The following is a 24,327-nucleotide window of genomic DNA, read 5'->3' on the forward strand; positions in this document are numbered from 1 at the left end:
CGTGAGAGGACCGAGCCCCAGTGCCCCCTAAAGACAGTCGGTCGGGGGCCGTGCAATGAGGGGGCTCGGCCCGAGCCGTGATGGGACCGAGCCCCGGTAAACCCTGAAGAGGTCGGTCGGGGCCGTGAAGGGACCCGGGAGGAGTCCTGAGGGAAGCAGCGCGCGCGGGCTGAGGGGCAGCCTGACGTCACCAGGAGCGCGTCAGGCACAGCTCCAGCGCGGGGAGCTCCGCGCGCCCCAGCCTTGTGACGTCATCGCAGTGCGCCGCGGGAGGGCAGCGCGGGCATGGCGGCGGCGCGGGGCGGGCGGTGTCTCCTCGCGGCCCTGCGGCGCTCCGGGACCGCGCCCCGGCTGCGCCCGCCCGCAGGTGAGGGGCGGACGGGCGGCGTGAGGGGCGCGGGCCCCGGGGCTGAGGGGGCGGCCGGACCTCCACGGCTCGGCCCGGACGGCCTCTCCTGGCCGGAGTTGCGCTCGGCCCTGTGCGTCCTCTGGAGGTGCGGAGGGTCCGTGTCCCGCAGGCAGCGCCCGATCGCTCTCGGCTGGTGCCGGCCGCGGCCCCTCGGCAGGGTCGGAACGGGCGTCGGCCCGGTAGCGCGGGAGCAGCGCGCACAGCGCTCAGCGAGCTGACCCGAGAATGCCCAGCGCTCCTTCCCGGGGAGGGGCGAGTTCTTCTGGGGCTGTGCAGGGAATAGCGCGGGCTCGTGGCGAGCAGGGAGCGAACTCAGGGCCGCCAGCGGCTCCAGGGCCATGTCCTGCCTCAGACGGAGTATACAGGATGCTCAGCTCGTGTAGCACCGTGAGGTTCATGCCCTAGCTCCTGTAGGGGTATATAACATATCCATGTTTATGTGCTGGTTCATACAGCACTCCCGGTTCATCTCCTGGCCTTTATAAGATGTGCAGGACATCCAACGGTACCTGCTGGCTCATACAGGCTGCACAGCAAATTCACATCGTCTGTCATGTCCTGGTGCACGTCCCAGCTCCTGCACGAGAGCAGAAGGCAGAGAGAGGAGCACCTGCATGAGAGCAGAAGGCAGCAGCGTTGCTGTTCTCTGGCCAGTCACTACCAGGGGACTTTACAGATGAGCCTGAAGGGTTTGTGTTTTGCCAGGGGTGCACCTGAAGTTTCACCTCAGACAGCTGACAGGAGTGAGTGCTAAGAAAATCCAAACTCTGAGGCCTCAGTTATGGGATGTGCTCCCTTATCAAGGCCCTCATGCACTGGAAATGTGCCTGTGAGCTGCCATTAACCATAACATGGTGAGGAGTGTCCTGCCTGTCAGCAGCCCGTGCTGTTTCCTTATCTCTCGTGTGGCCCCTAACTGACAGATCTGCATGTTGTTGCTGTGGTCTGTGGTTTCCCTGCAGGTTACGAAGAGAAAATGTGACAGGGGAAATTGTGTGACAAATAGGGTCACTTTCAGGGTCGGGTTGTCAGATTTATCGTGTCACAAAGTGCCACTTGGGTGTTTCTGGACAATCCAGCTCTTCCTCCTCAGAAATCCCCAGGGGCTTGTTAGCATCCATGTCTGGGAGCAAAGCTGCTGCCTCTGGTGGGTTAGACACTCCAGCAGAGCCCGAGTTTTATCCCTTAACCTGTCATTCAGGCCGTTAGGGAAGAAGCAGTGAGCAGGAGCTGTGTGGGGTGGGAATAAAGAGGGAGGAGCAGGATTCTCCTTTGGGTTGTGTCCTGGCTGCAGGGACAGCCCTCCCTTCTCTCACCGGGCAGAGCTTGCAGTGTTTGCTCTCACCATTTCAGAGGCTGGAGCTGGTGCAGAGCTTTTTGGGAGATGTGTTGGTGTGAGTGGGTCAGGCAGGGAATTCTCTTCTCCCCACGTTCTCAGGGATTTGGTGCCCAGCTCGGGAGCCCTTTTGTGTAAGGAGATCTGAGCTGGGAGTGTTAATTGCTGGAGCTTTTTCCTGCACCAGCTTCCAGGCTCCTGCTGACCCAAATTCTTCTCTTTTGTTTTGAGCCACAAACTGCTTTGTGCAGGGTTTCCCACCATAAACCTCTGCCTGGTGCTGGGCTCTGCTCACTGCAGGGTTTTTTCCAGAAGAGGCTGGGTTGTGTTTCCTGGGGGATCACTGAGGTGTCTGGATTGAAAGGAGCCCCTGAGGGCTTTGCTGTGAATCTATGAGGCAGGTCTGTGGCCGTGGGCACACTGGGATCCCTTGGGATCACAGAGAGGTGGAATTTGGGTTTCTCCACCCTCACGGTGCAGTGATGGGAACAGGAAGGTGTGTGGGCTGTGGTGAAGCTCCACATTTGATTAACTCACTATCAAAAGCCCTGATTTGCCCCAGCACATCACAGTGCATATCTGGGGCAAGAGCCATTCCTTCTTTGTCACCTGGGCTTAGGAATTTGTTTCTGAGGCTCGTTATGAGTAGCACATACCCTGTTACCTCAGCAGGTGCTTCTCAATAGCTCTTGTGTGCTGATAATTGTGGTTTTATACCCAGAATAGCCAGGAGCCTTTTCTGCTCCCTTGCTCCAGGCAAGGACTCTCAAGAGACAAATGGGCTGAAGGTGCTGCAGCTCGATTTAATGAGCTGTGTCTCCCTGGCATGGGACAGGCTGCTAATTAAGGATGATAAGACCAAACATTGCACAAATCTGACAGTAACTTCCAAATTGATGGGTGGTGATTTATTATTGTGCTTTGGAGGCAGGGAGGCAAAAAATGTGAATACATCAACAATTAGAAATAGCCAGAAATAAAATTATAAGGAGCTGTAGTTTCTGGAGTCAGCTTGTGTTCATGGGCTGGGGGGTGGCCTGTGTGGGGCTATGGGGTTTTGCTGCCTGGACATCTGATGATAAAAATGAACTTATGGTTTTAAGCTGCTGCTGCTCTGTGTCTTTTTTGGATCCTGGAGTCAGAGAGGGAGCAAAATTCTCTCTTTTATTTCTGCTGTTTGGGAGATGTGTGTGCTTACGTACAATGCAGTATCCTACAGCACCCAGCATAAAATGAATATAAAATAGATATAAACCCTGAGCTGCAGGCCCTTCCTCTCTGAAGCTGAGGGGCTGGACAGTGAGTGCTCTGCTGCTCTCCGCCTCAGCCAGGGCTGTTTTCCACTTTCCCAGGCAATCCAGGCAGTGGAATGGAAGTTGCAGAAGGTGTCCTGTGATAATGCAGCAGAGCTGTTTGTGACGCAGAGTGCAGTTATGTGTGTGGGAGGTGTTCAGATGCATTTAGAACTATTTGTGGGCTCTTTTTAAGGGCAGAATGACTGGGGAGTCATTCAAGCTTCTGGCTGGAGAAGTGGATCTTGATTCAGAGCTTTCTGTGAGGAGGAGGAGGAAGAACAAGGACTGACAGCCTCCTCTGTCAGCTCTTGAGGATGAGGTCCAGGAGACAGAAGTGCTGTTAAAGTTCAGGGGTTCATGTTCACCTGCTCTGGAGCAAGTGAGAGCCCAGCATGATGGTCTGGAGCAGCAAGACCTGTTCTTGATGACCACACTGACTGTAGGACCTGCTGTGGGGGCGAGGAGGTTTGCAGAGCACTTGTGAAGTGAGCCTGAGCTAGAGGATGAGGGATGTTGGTAAAAAGGCTGGAAGAGTTCACTCAAGGGCTGTGGCAAGGTGGAGAAAGATTCAGGAGGGACTGAGCTCCCTCAGCTGGCCTGGAGGGCAGGAGATGGCCTTGGGAGCTGTTTCCAGAGAGGTCACAGATGTGCTTTGGGACTCACACCATACTAATGGGGTTTGGCTCAGTCTTTGGCTGTTTTTTGTACCCAGTCATCTGAAGAAAGGGCTCAGGTGTAGGGTTTGCCTCCTTCCCTTGCTGGATGAAACAGCCAACAGGCACAGAGTGAGCTGTAAGGAAAACCCAAGCTTGTCACTGCTTCCAGCCACTTGTGCTGCTTGTCCATGTTCTCCTGGCTCTGCCCAGGCTGTCCTGGTCCCTGCTCTGCTTCCCAGACCATCCAGCCTGTTGATGTTCATTGTAGCACTGGGGGAGGCCAAGATGCTGCCTTCCCCAGGGCAGCTGCAGGGTCAGGTCCTCACCCTCGGGGATCCTGCTCTGGCATTCTCCCAACAATTCAGGAATCACTCCAAGGAACAGGCTTTGGACAGAGGTCTGTGCTGCTGCAATGGTCTTTTTGTGACCAGGTTGGGTTTTGATTCATCCCCCAACAGAGAGGAAACTGTTGGGTTCACCTGGGCATAATGAAAGGAGGAAAGCTGGGAATCCCTGACCTTAAGGGGGCTTGTGCCATTTTCCTGACTGGTCTCATTTTCCCCACTGATTTTGTGACTGATGGCCTTGCTGCTGCTGCATGTAATGCTTGCCCTGGACCTAGCTTTGTTGGGGAGTGTAATCCCTGTGCTTGGACTGTCAGAGGCCAAATATTTATTGCCAATTTATATTTTCACAGATAGTGTTGTCTTCAGCTTAGCCAGGTAACACCAGTGAAAGCTGCAGACTGCCTCTTCCTGGTTAATTCTGTGGGAAAGCTGCTAGTTGTCATCTTCTGGATAAAATTTTAATTCAGAAGAGCCAAAGTAGCAGCTTGCCCTTTTAATGCAGTGAAGGCAATTCTGGAGGTGGTGGGTGTTGGGTGGTGAGGGAGCTGTTCAGACAGTGTAACTCCCATGGGATTACCTAGGTGGGACCTCTGAGGAATGCTCCTGTTGGTGCTGGACTTGTGATGTGTATTGAAATATCTTCATTTGTGTCTTTAGCAAAAGGAGCAGCATGTCTACAAAGACAAATTCTCCACCGCTGGAGCCTCCAGCAGAAGGTTCCTGCCTCCAGCATTGCTGCTGTGAGGATGTACAGCACACAGACAGCAGAGAGCAAGGAGGAGGAGCCCCTGCACACCATCATCAGCAACACAGAGAACGTGAAAGGTGGGCCTGGCACACATGTCTTGTGGGGATGCTCTTGGGGTGCATCTCTCCTGGGTCAAGGTGTGGTGCAGATGAGCCCCCCCTCAGCAGTGCTGCTGCCTCTGGAGGAAGTGCAGGTACTGCTCACCACGTCCTTTCCATCTGTGTTGCACCATCACCTCCCAAAACCTGGGTGTGAAGGTCAGCATGGCCTTTACTGAGAAACAGGGACATCAAGACTGCATCCATGGGCTTAGCCAGGCAGTCAATGGCCATGTGTGTGTGTGGAGGCTCCACAGGCACTGGAATTGGCTGAAAAGAATTTTCTGTCCCAGAAGCAAGCTGTGCCTGCCCAGGTCATTGCTGTGCATTGTGGAGATGTGATGAGAGTCCTGGTGTCAGCCCTTTAGCTAGAATGAATTGCTTTGCACAGCTTCAGGGACAGGTGCTCTAAAGCAGTGTGAGCAATGAGTTATTCCAGCACAGGAATAGCATCTGCACCCTGTGCCTCTGTGGTTTTCCTGGAGGTACTTTTGAGACTGCCAGGCTGTGAAGTCCCTGGTGGGGTTGATGTGCTGGCTGCCCACACTCCAGCTTCACCCCATCCCTGGGGGATGTACGTCCTCACCAGCAAGGCACGGCAGAGGTCGTGTGGGACTTGTGGCTTTTCCCTGTGTTTTCCCAGAGTTCTCTAATGCCTCTTGCTATTTTTAAAAGACCAAGAATGGTCTTTCAGCTGAGATGTTTTGTAGTTTTAGTTTCTTCTGAGGAGGTTTCTCTTCCTGGGCATAGCTCCCTGCCTGCAGGAGTTGCTGTACAGATGTGTTCATCCAGCCTGGCCTTGGACACTTCCAGGGATCCAGGGGCAGCCACAGCTGCTCTAAGCACCCTGTGCCAGGGCCTCAGCACCTTCAAAGGGAAGAATTCCTTCCCAATATCCCATCTAACCCTGCCCTCTGGCAGGGTAAAGCCATTCCTCCTTGTACTGTCTTACTTCAAGCCCTTGTCCAAAGTCCCTCTCCAGCTCTGCTGGAGCCCCTTTAGGCACTGGAAGGGGCTCTAAGTGCTCCCTGAACTTTGTTTTCTCCAAGCTGAACAAGTCCAACCCTAACCTTTATTCCAGGTACAGCCTCTAAACATGAGTTCCAGGCTGAAACAAAGAAACTGCTGGACATTGTTGCCCGTTCCCTGTACTCAGAGAAAGAGGTAAGACACCCTCAACTCGCTGGGAGATTTTCTGTTGGCAAAGCCCCATCTCTGTCAAAGGATACATCCAAAATGGTTGAGCTGGGAGAATAACTGTTCAGTTCCCAGTGAGTCCTGAGCTTTCATGTCAGACTTTCTTGAATTATGTTTTTTTTAAGACACCTTGAAAATGTCTTTTTGAAACAATTTGACTCCAAGCCTTGAGCCTCTGCAGTTGCACACTGAGTTTGGACAAACTGTTCTCCTGGCACATAATGGGAAAGCTCCCACAGTCTGGGGAGCTGGGAATTAGTTTGTGGGGGCCATTGATCTCCCAGGTCTCTGGGAGGGCTGTACAGGGGCAGGGCCAGGCTGCAGGGTCAGGCTGTGTCTGTCCCCAGGTGTTCATCCGGGAGCTGATCTCCAATGGCAGCGACGCGCTGGAGAAGCTGCGGCACCGCCTGATGACGGAGGGGAAGGAATTGCCAGAGCTGGAGATCCACCTGCAGACAGACAGTGCAAAGGGAACCATCACCATCCAGGTAGTTCCCTCTCGTAGCAGCAGGGTGTTATTCCCTGCTGCTCTCATCACTGGCCTTAGTCCTCTGCAGAGTCACTGGAAGCTGAGCAGCAGTATAGTCCCCAGGCCTGCCCAAATATTCTGTCCTCAGCTGGGCTCTGGTTCATGAGGCTGTAACCTCAGGATTTGATGAGAAAGCAGCAATGTTATCTGCTCCCCACTTGTAGCCATAGGAAAATTTGCTGCTTCTTCTTTCCCTATTGGGAAGTACCAGTGGCTTTTCTCCCTGTACCCCTGCCTAGTGTGCTTCCCAGGTTGTGTGAGCTTCTCACTAGTGGGTAAGTTGTGAATCTGGTTTCCTCCTGACCTCTGGGGAGGTTTTCATGTACCTCCTTAAGTCTGAGGTGTTACATGGTTGCTTGCAGACCTTCTTTCTTCCCTGGGTGAGAGGGGAAATAAATGCCAGGGTGCTGAGAAGGACTTCCCATTCCTGCCTCTCTCTCTTCCTGCTCCAGGACAGGCTGAGTCCAGCTTCTGCTGGGGTTCTGCCCTCAGGCAGTTGGGACTGTAGATTTGGGCAGTAGCAGAGCGTTTCCCTGTGCCCAGGTTTTGGTTTGTCCCTGCTGGTGACAAAATGCTGACTGGGAGGGAGACAGTCTGTAAGAGCAGTCACCTGTGGGCCCCAGTGTGGAGCTGGGCCTTCTCTTTGTACTTTGATCTTGCTTGTGGCTCTTGTCCAGGAGGGGAGGCTGAGCCTCAGTTTTGGTGTTTTCTTGGCAGAGTTCCTAATGTTAAGAAGGCAAACTGGTCATTTTCCTTGTGGAGCTGTCAGCCATTAGTTTGGTTGTGGACATTCCTTGGAGAACAGAGAAGGAGGAGGATGAAGCAGGCAGCCCTGAGGGACCATGGCAGGTCCAGGGGAGATGTGGCACAGACAGAGCACACAGGCTGATATTTTTCATGTGGGACAAAAGCAGAGGGGCCTGTTGGAGGCTCCACAGTTATTTTATATTTCTGTTCCTCTGCGGAGCAAGTGCTGCAGTTGCCATGGGGAAGTTAGTGCTTGTCAGTGGGCAGCACAATCACCAAGCAGAGATTCTCAAGCCATGGTGCAGGGGCTTTGCTATTCCTGTCACACTGTTGGAGTTTTCTGACTCCTGTGTGACACCAGTTGTTTAAGGAGCCCTCGCTTAGCCCCAGGCAGGGACTCATTCCTGCCTTTCATCTTTCCCTTTTGAGATTGTAGTGGACACAAAGCATCTGACTCCATCAAGACATTGTTAGCTCTCCTGCCCTGTCCCTGTGGAAGCTCTCCCCTTGTGTGGCAGTTTGGTTGGAGAGCTGCTTGCCCACCTTGCAGGGTGCCTCTGATGCCATCCCAGTTAGATGGGATAGGGATTGGGCTTTTTATAACCCCCTCCCTGGCTGCCAGTGCCTCTCTAATGCCATTAAATGAGTCTTAACTAGGAGGCTTTTAACTGCAGCAGTCCTGGGCTGTGGGGAGCAGTGAGAACAACGCTGCTTCAATCTCTTTAATAGCTTTGCCTTCTCCAGAGTGCCAAAAGCTCCTTACCTCCAGTCAGGGGGTTATTTATAACTTCTTGAAGAAGCAAACTGCATGTAATGATTACTGTGAACAAGCATCATTCAGAACATTTCTCTGCCTTTCAGGAATGCAAAGGTGAAAGAAAGCTTGCTGCAGTGATTGAGGCAGAGATGGATCTTCCCTTTGCCACTGTTTGTTTTCTGTACCCACTAGGACCTAGCAAAAAAAAAGCAGCAGGTCCCTCATACATGACCTGTGGCAAGGGTCACCCCTTTTTTATTCCTAGAAAGATCTCCCTCTGACCCCTGGATCCTTCTCAGATCTTCATGCTGCTCTGTGCCTCTGGATCTGCTGAATCTCTCCCCTCCTCTTCCAAGCCTTGTAGCACCTCTTTGTGTCTCACTGGGCTGAGAAAAGGCAGGTCTGTAACGTGTGATGGCCATTACAGGCACATTCCTGGGGGATTATGTAGATCTGGTATAGGACTGCACTCATCTCTGTTCAGTGACTGCAGTTCTCCTTGTTCTCTGCCAGGCCTGAATTACAGTCATAAGCACAGCAAGACTCAGAATTCTGATGGATGTCCTCATTCAGGAATATTCCACCTAAGCATTGCAGTGTAAAGAGGGACGTGTTGACTGAATTCCACCACCTCACTTCCTTCACCAAAGTCCTGTTGTTTTAGCAAATTCCACCATTTCCTCCTTCCATTTGAAAACTGCCTCATGTTTCTAGGACAGCTCCATCTGTAGCAGCCACAGCCTGCAAGGTCACAGTGGTTAAGAAAATCCATTTGAAAATGTGAGGGGTGTGTTTCCAGTGAGAACAGCTCTGCAGAGCTCTGCAGTTCCCTGTGCTGAGGCTTTAGCAATGTGATTTTGGACCCTTTGAGGTGGGAACAGAGAGCCTCTTACAGACCCCAAGGCTCTGTGAGCACAGAGCTCACCTTCAGCACCTGCACGAGGTGACGGTGGTGGTGGTGTTGGAGCTGTGCAGTTCTGCTGTGCTGGTGGTGATGTGTTAGCTCAGGGCTGCAGCCCTGCTCCTTGCTGAGGCTTAATTTAGGGCTAGGACAGTTTAGAGGAAATGGTTTGAAATGTTTACAGAGCTGATGGCTGCTTCTGCTGGGGGAGGGAGTGTGCTTGCTGTTCCAGCATGGGGGAGCAGCATGGTCGCTGCCAGAGCTTGGGCTGCTCAGTTCCCTTTGTTGGGCTTTCATCTCTCTCTTGCCGTCATCCAAAATCAGTGTCTGTGAAACCACAAAATCACCAGTTTGCTCTGTTGGGAGGAGTTAAAATGACTGCAAACACCACTCCTCCCTGCAACAGCTCCCTGTATCGCTGAGCAGATCTCTGCTGCCTCACAAACAGCCTGTAACAGGGACTGGGCCGTGCTGGGCTCCTGTCAGGATTGGGCTGGTTGGGCTGTAGCAGGTCAGTGCAGATGCACCCTTGTGTCCCACAAAGCTGGGGGCAGGTGGGGAGCAGGTGCCCCTCCCTGTGGGACCAGGCTGCAGCAGAGAGGGTGACCTGCACTGCAGCATCTGTGTGTCACTTGGACTTGAGGAAGCAGGAGATGGGCAGGTGGAGATAGAGGGGTAAATCTGGCTGTACTTTAGCAAGTCTTAGGTGGAATTAAACCTTCAGGCACGTGCCACAGATTGCAGGGATGGGCTACAGCTTCCAGTGGTTGCATCATCTTTAACAAATAAGCCCAGGACCCAGAAATATAAACACATCCCAAATAACCTGTGGCCCAAGGAAGGAGGTGCACAATCCTTTAGTTCTCTTCACAGCAGAATCAGAGCATATTCTGTATAAAAATGGGAAATTCAAAGTGGATGAAAGGCAGTACTTTTCTGGACAGTGGGTATTTAGACCTGGATGGGTGGAGGCTGAGCCTGTGGTTTTGCAAAGGAAAGCTCAGGCACTCTGCTTTGGACAACTTCCATGTACTAGGCCAAGATTACCTTGTGTTCACAGGCATCAGTTTTATTCTGGCTTTTCATCTGCTGTTTGCTGCTGCTGCAGATGCTTTAATGATTCTAAACCAGAACGTTCCTCTAGTGCAGCTGCTGCCCTGGTCTTGTGAGTTTGAAGTCTTTAACCAAGGTATTTAAATAACACAGGGCACGTTTGCTAATCAGACATTTTGGGATTTTATTACCTTATCAACTGGTGAAAGCAGCATGTCTTTATAATATACTTAGTGTTCTTCTGATGCCCCGTTGAGGTTTTGCACCGAAATAAGTGTTTCAAGTGTTTGTTTTGCAACAAAGCAAAGTGAAAGACAAAATAGTTCAGCCAGGTACCTCTAACTGGGAGCATTCCTTCCAATGCAGTCATGGCAGAGGCAGCAGTTAATGGCTGCTTAAGGGGTTGTTAGGTGTAAGGAAGCTCTGCAAAACTTTAAATTGGACTCAGGTAATGAGCAAAGCTAAACTAATCTTACACAGCAGGTGTCTGCAAACATCCAGCACCCTCACCACAGGGTTAGAACAGAGGGCTCAGAAGGCACAAAGGTGCAGGTCAGCAGCAGCTTTGGCACCGTGGAGGTCTCCACAACTAAAAAGGTGCGAGAAACAAAGTTCAGCTGATGTCTTTTTGGGGTAAATGTTGCTGAGCTTAGTTCAACACTTGTGGCCACCAGCCCTTCATAGTCTGAAGGTCTGCAGCCTCTTTGTTGTCTTTTATAGGGGATGGGTTGGGGAGGATTTTTACTCTGCACCCTGAGAAGTACCAGAGGAGAAATTCACCCAGGTGAGGAGGTGGTGGTTCTGAGGGGTAACAGCAGGTCTTCTGTAATTAACACTCAGCTAATGAAGGGTCAGCACACTGAACTATGTGTCTTGGTCTCTCCAAGCTGTAGAGAAACACCTGGCACATGGAACTCTGAGCAGGTCCCTCACATTTTGCAATTTGAGAAGCCCCATGTACAGTTTGCTTTGTGCTGCTACAGATAGCTCTCCTGTGGCTGTGGTCAGCCTGATAAAGCTTTTCTTGCAGGCTGAAGGGAGGGCTAGAACTGTGTGCAGGGGAAGAGAAGTTGTACTGCTGGTGGTGGAGCAAAGGCTGGATAGTGGTGGGTAAGAGTTTGCAGGGGTTGGATGATGCCATGTTGGTTCCTGCTGAAGATGCCCAGCAGCCAAGCAGCAGCTGGTCCAGCACAGAGCCATGTGAGAAGGGCAGTAGAAATTCCACCAGCTGCTTCCTTGGATTTCATGGAGCTGGAGCTGCCAGCACTTGTGTGAGCCCAGCCTGAGGTGGGCTGCTCACAGGCAGGTTCAGTTGCCTCCCATGACTGCAGAGTTCCTGCTCTGCAGAGCCCAGCTCCCATCTCTCCTGTGCTGCTGCTTTATTCCTGTTCCCCTGAGCAGCTGCATGTGGTGAAGGGAGCCAAAGGGCAGCTGCAGGAAATGTGGACATGGCAAGGGTGGCTTTAATCTTGATGGTGTCTTCATCTTAATCCACTCAGGTGTTTTCCTGCAGTGGGGAATGTCTGCTTTGCCAGGATCTTCACTTTCTGCTCTCCCTGTCAGCATCCTGGCTGTTTGAGCCCTGCTTTCTTTGTTCATGAGATTCACCCTCATCAAAGCAGTCTCCAGGAATTGTCATTAAGCATTCTGCAGTAAGTTTGGCAAGGCATTAGGAATTCAATAGCCAATAAATTAATGGGGTATGGATATGTTTTTTAACACACTGGAATTTGGGAATGACATGCTGTGCTATAAATAGAAGTGGATCAGAGTTCTGTTCAGGGTCTGGCATGAAGAAAAACTGAACCAGATGCTGAAAGCTGTTCTTTCTGGCTTTTTCTTCCCTGGGGGAAGGGACCATGTCAGATTCCTGAGATTTTGCCATAGGCTGTTTGTTTTCCTTGGCTTTTGATCTCTTGCTGTTGAGATTGTACTGGGCATCATCCCTGTTCTCAGCTAGGAGGGCTGACTGGCCTTACTGGATTTAACCAAGGGAAAGGGATTGCTGTGTCCTGCCTTGTGGGGGGCAGGAAAATGTCTTACCAACCTGGTATCTCACAAGCTGAACAGTTCAATCCTTCAGTGCAGTTAAGCACTGCGTTAAGAAATCCATACTGCCATTAACTTACTTTGGTGGAAATAAGCCCAGTAAATGCCCCATGGGTGGCAGAGGTCACTCTGGCTCCTCACCTCCGAGCCACCTAGCAGCTGCCAGCTCTGTTGCAGCTGATTTTGCTGACCCTGCACACCAAATCCCACCCCTGGTAAGGCACTGGGGGTGTGTGAGCCCACTTTGGTGTGCCAGCTGCTGTCAGCTGAGATAACCATGCTCACAGGTACTCAGGTAGAGCTGAATCCCTCATGGGAATGAAAATCACATCTCACTTGGCTACTTTTCACCTCAGAGAGTGGCTCAGAGAACACGTAGCAGTGGGTTCTTGGGATGCTTGTGTCGGGTAGAGAAGCTGCTGGGATTTAGGAGGGGGAATGACACTTTTTTCTTAGGAGTGGCATCCCGGAGGGCAGTAGCCTGCCCTTTGCTCCTGTGGAAAATGTGTGTGGAGCAAGCCTGAAAAACACCTTGGACAACAGAAAGGGAAAGATTTTTGCTGGGGCCCTGTGTGAGAGGGTGGCCATGTCTAGCTGGGGTTTGCTGTTATGTTTGTTGCCTTGGGGTGTCATGCAAATTGAAGTTGCAGCCAGGTTTGAGACTTACTGCAGCCTTTTCTGGGTGGTGTTGTTGCAGGCTCTGCTGCCTGAGATGTGTGAGCTGCAGGGAGATGTTTATCTGCATGCAGCAGTGCAATTCTGGAATCACCTGGGGGTGACAAGGAGCTGTGTGCCTCTGAAGCTTGGGCAGAGCATCACAAAGGGTAGCTGGTGCATTGTATTTTAACTGGGGTCAGGCTGTTCCCTGGGAATGCAATACCCAGCTCTCCTGGACATTGACAGCTTCATACTCACCATGGAGCACGGGGTGAGGGGGAGAAGGGGGGAAAGGCAGAGCAGATGGAGATCAGTTCATGTGCTGCTTGCAGGCAAGGGTCTGCATTACCTGAGAGTTAAAGGATTTGCTGCTCTGCTGCTGATTCCCAGTGTTCCACATCTGCAGATTGCAAACAAGCTGCTTCTCTCTGCTCTCACCTCCCCCTCAGACCAGTTCAGGAATGGAGAGTGTCTCTGTGCATGACATCTGGCACTGTGGGCCCATGGCTGGGTTGACATCTCTTTCCTGCACTGCCATCCTGTGCTTTTTAGAGGGATGTAGAATCCAGCCTGTCCCGGTATGGCTTTGTCTTTCCTTGAGAAAAGGCCAGAGTCTCTGAGCTTTCTGGTGGTTTGCAGGGAGCTGTGGCTGCCCCTGGGGCTCTGTGCCCTCTGAGTCTGTGTTCCTGGCCATGGGCAGATGGAGTCAAAGCTGGAAGTCTCCTGTTGGATTTACTACCAGAGGGGAAGGAGAGAGTGGGAGCTGGAGGCAGAAGTTCTTGGGTGCTGTTTGCTGGAGCAATGATTCCTTGCTGATATTTCAGCTGCAATTGCTGTTTATTTCCAGGACACAGGTATTGGGATGACCCAGGAGGAGCTGGTTTCTAACCTTGGTACCATTGCTCGATCAGGCTCAAAGGTAACTTGGGATGAGGCTCCTTCTCCCTCCTTTAGAAAGCTCTTCTCCAGGTACAACTACTTTTGTTCTCCCAGTAATTTTTCATCTGTTTTGTCCTTTGGCCCTCAGCTCAGCTGTGAAATTACACCCCTCTTGGAAGGTGAAAACTGCCTGTGGAGCCTTCTGGCTTTCAATGCTCCCTGCTGTGCTGTGGGAGGCCCAGGGAGCCCAGGCAGTGCTGATGGGCCTTGTGTGCACCCACTGCCTTCACTCCAAACACCCTCCTGCCCAGCCATCCTTACAGAGGGGCACCCACCCACTTGGCATTTGCCCCCTGTCCAGGGAGCAGCAGCTCTGTCCCCACAGCAAGGTGTTGTACATGTGCTGTACATGTGTACCTGATTTTTGTTTTCATCTCTGGAGACACCATTTTAAGGTTTCCTGTTCCTGATTGACTGAGCTCTTGCTTGTTTTCCTTTTACTGCTCTAAGCAGTGCTCCCCTTCTCCAGAGGTGCAGTCCCTGTGGAGAAACCCTTTTCCTTGGGAGCCTTCCTCAGAGCACTGATGCAGGAGCATGGGGTGAGGGTGCTGGACTGCCAGGCTGCAGTGCCTGAGGAGCCCAGCTGGGGATTGATCACAACCTCCAACAATACCTGAAGTCACTGTGTGCTGGTTTGTGTCTCCTTTGTTCCTGCAGGCTTTTCTAGAAGCTCTGCAGAGCCAAGCTGAAGCCAGCAGTAAAATCATCGGCCAGTTTGGAGTGGGTTTCTATTCAGCCTTCATGGTGGCTGATAAAGTGGAGGTGTTCTCACAGTCAGCAGAGCCAGGCAGCCCAGGCTACCACTGGTCATCTGATGGGTGAGGCTGCAGAGTGGGGTGGCAGCATGGGGGGCTGTGTCCAGATCAGGCATGGCCTGAAAGCTCTGCAAAGGCAGAGCTCTTTCAGGACCCACCTGACTGGTTTAGGTCCTGCTCAAGTTATACACAGTAACAAAGCATGGCCAAATGTGCCAGTGGGGGAGCTGCAAGGGCAGAGTTGGTTTGTCAGAGCAGGTGTGCTGTGGACAGAGTACCTGCCTCTCCTGTTCATCCCTGCTGGCAGGCAGTCAGCTCAGGGGGCCACACCACAGGGACAAACTGAACCTCCTTGGTCTGATCATCCTCTGAGGTTTGGCTTGGGGCACCCACAGAGAGCAGAGCTTGTGCAGCACTGGGGGCTGCAGACACATCTCCCCGTGGGTCACAGCTGTGTGCTCATCCTTTGCTTTTTGCTTGAAGTTGCAAACATCTGTGATGGCAAAGCTGTGGGCTGCTGGACATGTTGAAATTGGAGCTTCTGAGGGTCACAAGCTCAGCATGCCCTTAAAATTTCATCAGAATAAAGAATTTACTATGTAAATTCCTGAGAAAACTGAGACACCAGACTAGTTTGGGTTTTCAGTAGCTAGTGTCCTTGCAGAGCAGTGTGTCCTGGGGGGGTCTGAGTCTCTGTGGGGAAAACAGCCACATGGGGTGGTTAGGGTGGTTTTTGGGGTTCCTCAGAGGCATAAGGAGCATTTGAGACTTTTGCCTTTTCCTCTCAGCCGTGAAGTGTTGTGTGTCCTCTTAGTTGAACAATTCCTCTGTGCTATCATGAGTGTACCTGAGGCACAAACTGACACAGTGTTTGTTTCTAATCCTAGTTCAGGGATGTTTGAGATTGCCGAAGCATCTGGGGTCAGAGCTGGGACTAAGATTATTATACACCTCAAAGAAGACTGCAAAGAGTTTGCAAATGAAGACCGAGTCAAGGGTGAGTAGAGGAGGGGAATGCTGTTATCCCTGGGGCTCTGGGATTCTGTTGGTGCTCACAGATGGGAGGTGAATTTACAGGTTTTTTCCTCTCCTGCAACTCCTTTCACCTGCTGTTACTGAGGGAATTCCTGTTGTGTTGTTTCCACAAAGGTGACCCTTCTGTGTCTTCTTTCCATTCCAGAGGTGGTGACAAAATACAGCAACTTCATCAGCTTCCCCCTGTACCTCAATGGGAGAAGAATTAACACATTACAGGTGAGGTGGAGGCCACAGGCAGGTCAGTCATGGAGATGAAACATTGTAATGCTCCACTGGAGACAGGAAAGAGCACAAAGATGTCCCTGGAAACCAGGGGAGGATTGTCCAGGATATCACAGATCTTGCAGTAATCAGTTAATTAGAACAAAAGGAGGCAATCCAGCTGAAGTCATACCTGCAACAGCTTCTTTGCATTTATTGTGGAAAAGTGTTGGAGATCAGCAAGATCTGTATCTTCCCTTGTCCTGAATTATTATTTCACTGCTTTATGATGCTTATTCTGTTCAAGCCATGTGACATGTTAGTGCTGATGGGATTGCTCATATAGCTGGTGTGCTGACACCTCTCACTGCAGTTCTTTCTGTCCTTTACTTGGAATAGCCACTGCCAGGGAGTGGTTGGGGTTTTTCAGCAGCTCACAGCCTGATTTATTTCCAGCTCCTAGCTGAGCAATGCTTGATGCTGGCATTTTCTGACCACTGGTATTATACTGCAGCCAGATCCATTTTACTCAGATGTTCTTGGCCCAATTGCAGGCATCACTTGGGAGAAATTAATTATCTTTGAAACAGAAATCTATGAATCATTTTGTTCCAGCATCTCCTCTTCTGATTGTTTAAAGCTTTCTCACCTAAGAGAGCAGGTAGAGAGCATTTGTGTGGCTTTTTTGTTTCCTGGAATGTGGTACTGACTGCACAGACTCTTAAGACTGTATTTAAACATTTTACCACGTTAATTTATCTAAGGTTCTGTAATTGGTGTTATTAGTCAGTGATTATTTATTTGGATTCCTGCATAATAGTGTTTCTGTTCCAGAGGCTTTCTAGCTGTGCCCCTTAAATTACAAAACCAGAAATAGCTTTAGAGAGCTGTTTGCTCTCTTTGCCTGACAATCAATAGAACAGGCTCCCTGGAGAAGAGCAGTAGTAGAGCAAGGGGTGAAATGCCCTTAATACCTTAATAGAGTCATGGACTTTTATCTTCTTATCAGAAAGTCTGTTTTCCCTTGGGTTACAGCAACAGCTTGATTCTCATTATGCTCCCATTTCATGTCTTTTCTTTGTCCAGGATTTTGGCTTTGTGTTTTTCCACACATCAGCATCAGTTCACTGCAAACAGAGCCACAGTTGGTTCCCTGGTGGGGTTTCTCCTCAATGAGCTCCTGAATGCTCACAGCATGGAGCTGGGATTTCTCTGGTCTGACTGGGATAACTGTTAGCTACAAGTGAGCCTCTTAGAATGCAGCACTTTCCAAAACACAGATACTGTAGAACACCTGAGCTCCTAGTGAGTCCATAATCCCTCCTGTGATCCTGCAAACCCTCCAGGACACTCGTGTGCTGGAAATGAGGGGAAGCCACCTGTGGAACAAGGCTCTGAGGCAGAGGAATCCTTAAGGATTTCATGGCTGCCAGGGACCTGAAACCCTTGGGCTCTGAGGGTGGACTGGATGTTGGTGTTGTCCCCAGAAATCACTCCTGTCACTCATTTGGGCTTGAGAGAGTCAGTGACTGAGATGGGCTTCACCCAGCTGGAAAGACACAGTTCTGCATTGAGCCCCACATCTTTGCTCAGGTACTGGAAACAAAAACATGCTGTGAGCATGGGCTGAGTGCTTCAGCATGCACTGGGGGAGTTAGAACAGCAGCAGGTGGGAGCTAGAGCTCATGGCATGTGTTCGTGTGGGAAACAGTGCTGGAGCAGTGACCCTGCAGTGGTTCACAAAGCAGCTCCCAGGCTGCTGAACAAATAAGCAGAAAACAGTGCAGGAGCTGCTTCACAAGCTCTTAGCTGAGACAGTGACCTCCATCAGAGAGGCAGGTTGGTTGCAAAAGGCTCACTAAAACTTTTGCTTTTCCTTGGCTTGCTGGTTAGGCCTTGAGAACTTGACCAGTACTGCCAGTCAGTTGAGCTGTGGGATTTGCCCAGGATGGCCATTGGCAAGTGTAAGGCAAAGGAGGTTAGCCAAATCCCTTTTTTTTTTGTCTAGCCCCCCCAAAAAAGGGATTTGGCTAGCCCTATATATGTTTCAGGGCAAGAGTTACCTCTGAGGGTGGTCAGACGAGGGGCAGTAGTTTGTTATTGATAATGTGCCTGAGCCACATCTCTCTCCCAGGCTGTGCAGAAGAATCTGTTTGAAAGGTTCTGTTTCCCTGCTCTGGCATCCTGGAGGCCACAGAGCTGATGGGAAGTGTTCTCCCTGCTCCTGCACAGGCTCTGTGGATGCTGGAGCCCAAGGACATCAGTGAGTGGCAGCACGAGGAGTTTTACCGCTTCATAGCACAGGCCTATGACAAGCCCCGCTACGTCCTGCACTACAAGGCCGACGCTCCCCTCAACATCCGCAGCATCTTCTACGTGCCCGAGCAGGTATGTGTGCTGTCCTGGGACATCTGCCCAGCTGCTCTCAAAGGGGAGAATGGCAGAGCTCCTTAGGGAAAGGAGGCAAACATAGCTGCAGGGAGGAATATCCAGTGGGGCATCTCTGCAGTGGGCTGGGTGCCCAGGGTAGGTGGGATACTGAGCCGTGACAGGAGCAGGGGGATGGCTTGGGTAGGTCCCTAGGGAAGAGAGCCAAGATTTCAGCTCTTGTTGGGTTCAGCATTGTAGGGAAGTGTGATGTGGGCACCCTGCACAGTGCTGGCTGGTGTTACCTCCTGTCTCTTTTCCTGCAGAAGCCATCCATGTTTGACATCAGCAGGGAAATGGGCTCCAGTGTTGCCCTCTACAGCCGCAAAATCCTCATCCAAACCAAAGCTGCAGACATCCTGCCTAAGTGGCTGCGCTTCCTTAGAGGTGTGTGTGCAACCAGGAATAGCAGGCTGTGGATGATGGCTTCCACAGGATGAGGCAAGGGCTGCCCTCCTGAGCCTGGCACTTGTGTTTGCATCACTGTTCAAGGGTTGCTTTGTGTTCCAGGTGTTGTGGACAGTGAGGATATACCCCTGAATCTCAGCAGGGAGCTTCTGCAGGAGAGTGCCCTGATCAGGTAAGCAGGAGTATCTCTGGACTGAGATACAAGGAAAAGATGTAAAGCTATGAGGGAAAGGTGACAGTGGATTCACTACAACCCTGCACAGAGACACAGTTACCTAAAATGTCTTGTCTGGCTCTAGCAGTTGTCTTTAAAAAGGCTTGTTCCTCCCGCAGGAAGCTCCGTGATGTTTTGCAGAAGAGGTTGATCAAGTTCTTCATTGACCAGAGCAAGAAGGACCCTGAGAAATATGCCAAATTCTTTGAGGAGTACGGGGTATTCATGAGAGAGGGGATTGTCACGATAGCAGAGCAGGATGTCAAGGTATCAGGAGTCTTGAAACACTGCAGCTGATGGGAAAGATTACCATGAGCTGGGATGAGGGAGACTGCTACTTCCCATGGAACTTGCATGCCCATAACTTTTGTTCCTGGGTCTGCCAAGACCTTTGGATTCTCTAGTGCCTAAACTTGCACTCTTTCTGACTGGTGCTGCTTCCCATTTATTTTGAGACAAGGCAGAGTCTCTGTACCCACACTGTTGTCGACCCTCCATGGTGCAATGTTAACTACAACAGACAATAAAGACGGGCCTTCCCCTCCTGTTGCCTAATTCCCATTTCCAGGAGAGCTTGACCTACATCCTCTAGATCACTTTTCTGCCTCTTTAATACGTGGAGCAGAAAAGGAGGGATTCAGAATCCCCTGAGCCATTTTGTATGGCTGCCAAGAGGCACAGGAATCCTTGGGGCTGGGAGGGGTCAGGTGGAGCTCAGTGACCCAGCTGAGCTCACAGGAGCACGTTTCTTGCAGGAGGACATAGCAAAGCTGCTGCGTTACGAGTCGTCGGCGCTGCCCGCGGGGCAGCTGACCAGCCTGAGCGACTACGGCTCGCGCATGAAGGCCGGCAGCAGGAACATCTACTACCTGTGTGCCCCCAACCGGCACCTGGCCGAGCACTCGCCCTACTTCGAGGCCATGAAGAAGAAGGACATGGAGGTGGGGGAGCAGTGGTGCCACAGCTGGGGGAACACCCTGAGCTGCTGCAGCAGTGGTCAGGGCTGAGCAGGGCAGTGAGGCCTGTGATAGAGCCCTGCCAGCGCAGTGCCTTTGCCTGGCCCCCTCTGCCTCTGCTTTGTGGCATGAGGCCAGGAGGGACCTGTCACACTCTTAACCACAATGTTAAACAAAAAACATTCATCTGTTAGGACTATCCAAAGGAGGGCCATGAAAGTGGTAAGGGCATGGAGGAGAAGCTATATGAGGAGCAGCTGGGGGCACTTGGAGAAAAGGAGACTGAGGGGAGACCTCACTGTGGTCTTCAACATCCTCACAAGGCCCAGCAGAGGGGCAGGTGTCGATCTCTTCACTCTCATGACCAGTGGCAGGACCCAAGGGAATGGCTGGAGCTCAGCTGGGAGGTTTAGGTTGGGTATCAGGAGAAAGTTTTCACCCAGAGATATTAGACACTGGGACAGGCTCCCCAGGGAGATGCTCACAGCACCAAGCCTGTCTGAGTTCAAGAAGCATTTGGACAATGCTCTCAGACACAGGGATTGTTGGGGTGTGCTGCACAGGGAGAAGAGTTGGGACAATGATCCTGATGGTTCCTCTACAACTCAGCATATTCTGTGATTTAGTACTTATAAAGACACTTGGTTCTTATATCTATGTTTCCTACCTTTGCTGGACCCCAGAGCAGGAGGCTGGGAGCTGCTGTGTAGGGCTGCAGTTGTGTTACAGTTGTCCTCTGTGGGCAGATGGCCCTCTCAGGACTGGAGTCAGTGCTGGTTCTCACTTTCCCTGGGCAGCAGGACTTGTTCAGCTGCAGACCTGACACCCGTGGTAACAAATCCCTCCAAGGGTTTGCTTTCATGTTAGGCCCTGAGTGGCAGTCACTGTGGGGTTGAACCTGTGAGTTTGCTGTGTGATGTTCCTGCTGTTTGGTACAGAGCTGCCTTGGGAAGGAGGGAGTGCTGTTACACCCCAAGCAACGTGTTGCTGTCCCTTTGTTGGCACAGGTGCTGTTCTGCTATGAGCAGTTTGATGAGCTGACACTCCTGCACCTCCGGGAGTTTGACAAGAAGAAGCTGATCTCTGTGGAGACAGACATTGTTGTTGATCACTATAAGGAAGAGAAGTTTGAGGAGAGCCGCCCAGGTACCGTGAGGCTCCCCTGTCCCCTCCTGCTGCACACTGTCCTGCTACCCTGAGCAAGCATTGAGGGACACCTTCCTCCCCTGCTCTTGCAGCTCCTGAGCAAGAGCCTTCCACCCTCCCATTCTTATGGTCTGAGGCAGCTCAGAGTTTTTGCAGACTGGATTCATCTCACATGATCAGAATTCAATAGAATGTCATGTGTGGAGTTGCCATGATTTTATTTCAACCCCATGCATACATCTGGTGCCTAGACAGAGGCAGGCAGTCACTGGCAAGGCATGAGCCTGCCCTCTCCAGGTATGGCACGGTCTGGCATGAGGATACGTAGGTGTGTGCTGAGTGGGGCTGCACTCCCACTCCCACAAGAGGACTCATAAATGAAAGTGTGACATGGAAGAGTGGAAACTCAGGTCATTGTCCATTGCACACTATAGATGCACACTCAGATGTACTCTCTTTCCCTGCCAGCTGGAGAACGTCTGACAGAGAAGGAGGCTGAGGATCTGATGGCCTGGATGAGGAATGCCTTAGGCTCTCGAGTCACTGGGGTGAAGGTGGGTATTCTGTGTCTGGCTGAGTACAGGAGATCCACAGAGGTAACGATCTAGGGAAAAAAGATGACAGGTGGTTGGGGTCTACTGCCACAGATTTTTCTTTGGACCCTGTGGGAAGACTTTCTTCTCTGTGCCTCCTGTGTGTAAGTGGTATGGGTGCTGGCATTTGTCATTGGATGGTCAGGGTGGCAGCAGAAGATCTACATCTCTGTGTATTGAGCAAAGCTCATATTGCACTTGATACTCAGGTTACCAGAAAAGGCTGGTGACTTTTCTTGCTTGTGGACCAGAAAGGTGTATTGGCAAGGAATGTTTTGTGTCCAACTGCAGCCACTGCCTGTGGACTTTGGGGCCATTTGGGCCCCTATCTTTCCTGCTGGTGTAGGCAGCTCCTGTGGGATGGGAATGAATCATGTGGAGGCTTGGTGTTGATCTGTGCTGAGGAGACTCCAAGCCCTCAGACTTTTCCCCACATGTTCAGGCTTTCCACATCGATAACAGTCTTTTGGAAGTCTCATTTTGCAATGTCTCATATTGTTCTACTGAAGTGCTGAGTTGAGGACATCAAGGGTTTTTGCAGGTTTGTCATCCTTCACTCCTGCTTGATTTGTGAAAGCTTTTTCAAGTCTCTCTCCCAGAGTGTTCGCTTGAATGGTAGCTGTGTGTTGAGGACTGCCGATTTTACTGCAGGCTCTATCATTTGGGGCAAGGCAGGATCGAGATCTTGCAAGCCTGGAGTGACCTTTTTCCATTCTGGACGTGCATTGTCCATGGCAGCTCTGACTGGTGCTTGTGCCACAGGTGACCTCGCGGCTGGACACGCACCCTGCCATGATCACTGTGCTGGAGATGGGCGCTGCCCGCCACTTCCTGCGCATGCAGCAGCTGGCCAAGACCCAGGAGGAGCGAGCCCAGCTCCTGCAGCCCACCCTGGAGATCAACACAGGGTAAGGGGGGACAGCACCAGCACTAGCCAAACCATCCCTTGGTTTGGGACACAGCAGCCTCTCGGAAGTGGAGGCAGAGAGGAGGCAGTGTGAAGGCTGCCAATTAGCAGAGTCCTCCCCATTAAGTGCAGTCAGTGCCACAGAGCCCTGTGAGGCTGTGTGGGACCTTCAGCATGAGCCCCCACACACAGTGTGCATCCCTCTTGGGACCATGGGGGTTGTAGGGACAGATAGGGGAGAAAAGAGAAGCCCCCAGAACAGGAGGAAGGAAGTTGACTTTGGTAACCCACTGTGATTTAGCTGCTCATTCTGGAAATAAATTTCTCACTGTGTCCTAAATCAGCAAGTCTTAGTGTTGATCTCTCTCTTACAGACATGCTCTGATTAAGAAGCTCAACGAGCTGAAGGACAGTCAGCCTGATCTGGCCCAGATGTTGCTCGACCAGGTGAGAGCCAGACCTTCCCCAAAAGCAGCACCATCCTTCCCAGAACCAGTTTGCAGACCATGCATGGCAGGGAACAGGGTGAACCATTACTGCGGGCAGGAGTCACATCCTTCTGTGGCCCTGGGTATTTCTGGGACTTGCGGTCAATGTTTTCCTAGCAGGTGCCCTAGAAGACATTCTTGGTTTCAGCATGCAGGTCCTGGGAGGGACATTCCCTTCCTCCCTTTATGCAGGTTGCTTTGGTGCTTATTTAGTGCTTTCTTCTTTTTTTCAGATTTATGAGAATGCCATGATTGCAGCAGGACTGAATGAGGATCCCAGGCCAATGGTGAACCGGCTGAATGAACTCCTCACCAGAATCCTGGAGAAGAACTGAGCCCCAAGGACTGAAGGATGAACTCTGTGCTGACCTCTTGCCTCAGGCACAGCCACTCTCAGCAGCTGCTTGCAGGCACTGTCCAGCACAGGTTCATGGGCAGAGGGCAGGGACAATGCTGGGGACATCCAGCCCTCCCTGCAGGGGGAGGAGCCACCTGTAATTATCAGATCCCACGTCATCAGCTTGTTCAAAGTGCAGTGCTCTTAGTAGGGACAAAATCCAGAGGTTGTTGCTTAAATAATGTGCCCAAATTGCTGACATGAGCCTGAAGAGCCTCATTTCATACTGTTTCTAAAAATGGCCTTTCTCAAAACAGATGTTGGCAGCAAGATCCCCAGTTAGGTCTGTGAATACACCCCCCCCCCCCATCCACAAAATCCCTGCTCACCTTTGTGCTCTGAACAAGCACTGGAAAAATCAATTAATTAGTTAAGAAACCTCCAGGTCTGACCAGGCAGGAGCAGTTTGCTGGCATGGAGACAGCTTGCTGCCTTTGGCAGACACAGATACTGTTGGTGAAACATGTCAGTGCAATCCCATGGCAGAAAAGATCACTGAGCTGCTGGATAAGTGAGTTCATCCTGGTCTTGTGGAAAAAGGGAAGTAACTGGGAGGCAGCTTTCTACTGTGTGGCTTTCTGGAGAGTCTGTGGGATAAACTGCACACCTAGCTGAACTGTATTTATGATAAATAAACAGTTCTTATTTTCCAGACATCCCCCCCACTTCACTCTCTCTTTATTTTGTTGGTCTTTATGTCTTCCAGCTGGTGATGTTGGTTTGTCTGTCTTCAGATGCTGTTTGGTTCTTCAGGGCATCAAGCACTGGACATGGTGGCTGTGAAATCAAGAGGGTGTAGAGGGAAAGCAGGAAATCTGTAGCTATGAACCCTGTTTTGTCTCTAAAAAGGAGATGTAGCCCTTGGTTTGAATCAAGGAACAGTGGCTGTTCAGACAGAAATGCCATGCTAGATTCCCTGTGTCTGCTTTACACCATGCAAATGGTTTATAAGGATCCTTTCTCCTGCTCAGTGGGGCTCTGAGCAGCCCTGGTATTTGTTTAGCTTATCCTTAAATTGCCAGATTAAGATGCTGGGACTGGGTATGGTTAACTCTTTGGGTGCTGTGCTGGACAAGACA

The 24,327-nt window shown here is 51.3% G+C and overlaps 1 protein-coding gene across 1 annotated transcript; it reads left to right on the forward strand.

The window, feature by feature from the left end:
- The first annotated feature begins 268 nt into the window (after window positions 1-268).
- TRAP1 (TNF receptor associated protein 1) lies at window positions 269-23,904 on the forward strand. Its single transcript, XM_030229564.2, has 18 exons — window positions 269-367; window positions 4,701-4,868; window positions 5,971-6,053; window positions 6,434-6,574; window positions 13,627-13,698; window positions 14,376-14,536; window positions 15,361-15,470; window positions 15,654-15,727; window positions 17,945-18,100; window positions 18,406-18,526; window positions 18,650-18,719; window positions 18,881-19,028; window positions 19,517-19,702; window positions 20,725-20,863; window positions 21,332-21,417; window positions 22,219-22,364; window positions 22,738-22,810; window positions 23,085-23,904. Exons 1-18 carry the CDS (start codon window positions 286-288, stop codon window positions 23,184-23,186), a joined length of 2,118 nt encoding a protein of 705 aa, XP_030085424.2. The 5' UTR covers window positions 269-285; the 3' UTR covers window positions 23,187-23,904.
- Window positions 23,905-24,327: the final 423 nt, after the last annotated feature.

This window comes from Serinus canaria, chromosome 14 (assembly GCF_022539315.1).
Source record: "Serinus canaria isolate serCan28SL12 chromosome 14, serCan2020, whole genome shotgun sequence".
Taxonomy (NCBI): domain Eukaryota; kingdom Metazoa; phylum Chordata; class Aves; order Passeriformes; family Fringillidae; genus Serinus; species Serinus canaria.

What these genes read in the sequence shown, in the direction of transcription:
- TRAP1 (XM_030229564.2), top strand. Translation starts at nt 286, where the DNA reads ATGGCGGCGGCGCGGGGCGGGCGGTGTCTCCTCGCGGCCCTGCGGCGC. An exon ending in TACCACTGGTCATCTGATGG is followed by an intron (nt 14,537 to 15,360) that starts GTGAGGCTGCAG and finishes TTCTAATCCTAG; the next exon opens with TTCAGGGATGTTTGAGATTG. An exon ending in CAGGAGAGTGCCCTGATCAG is followed by an intron (nt 18,720 to 18,880) that starts GTAAGCAGGAGT and finishes TTCCTCCCGCAG; the next exon opens with GAAGCTCCGTGATGTTTTGC.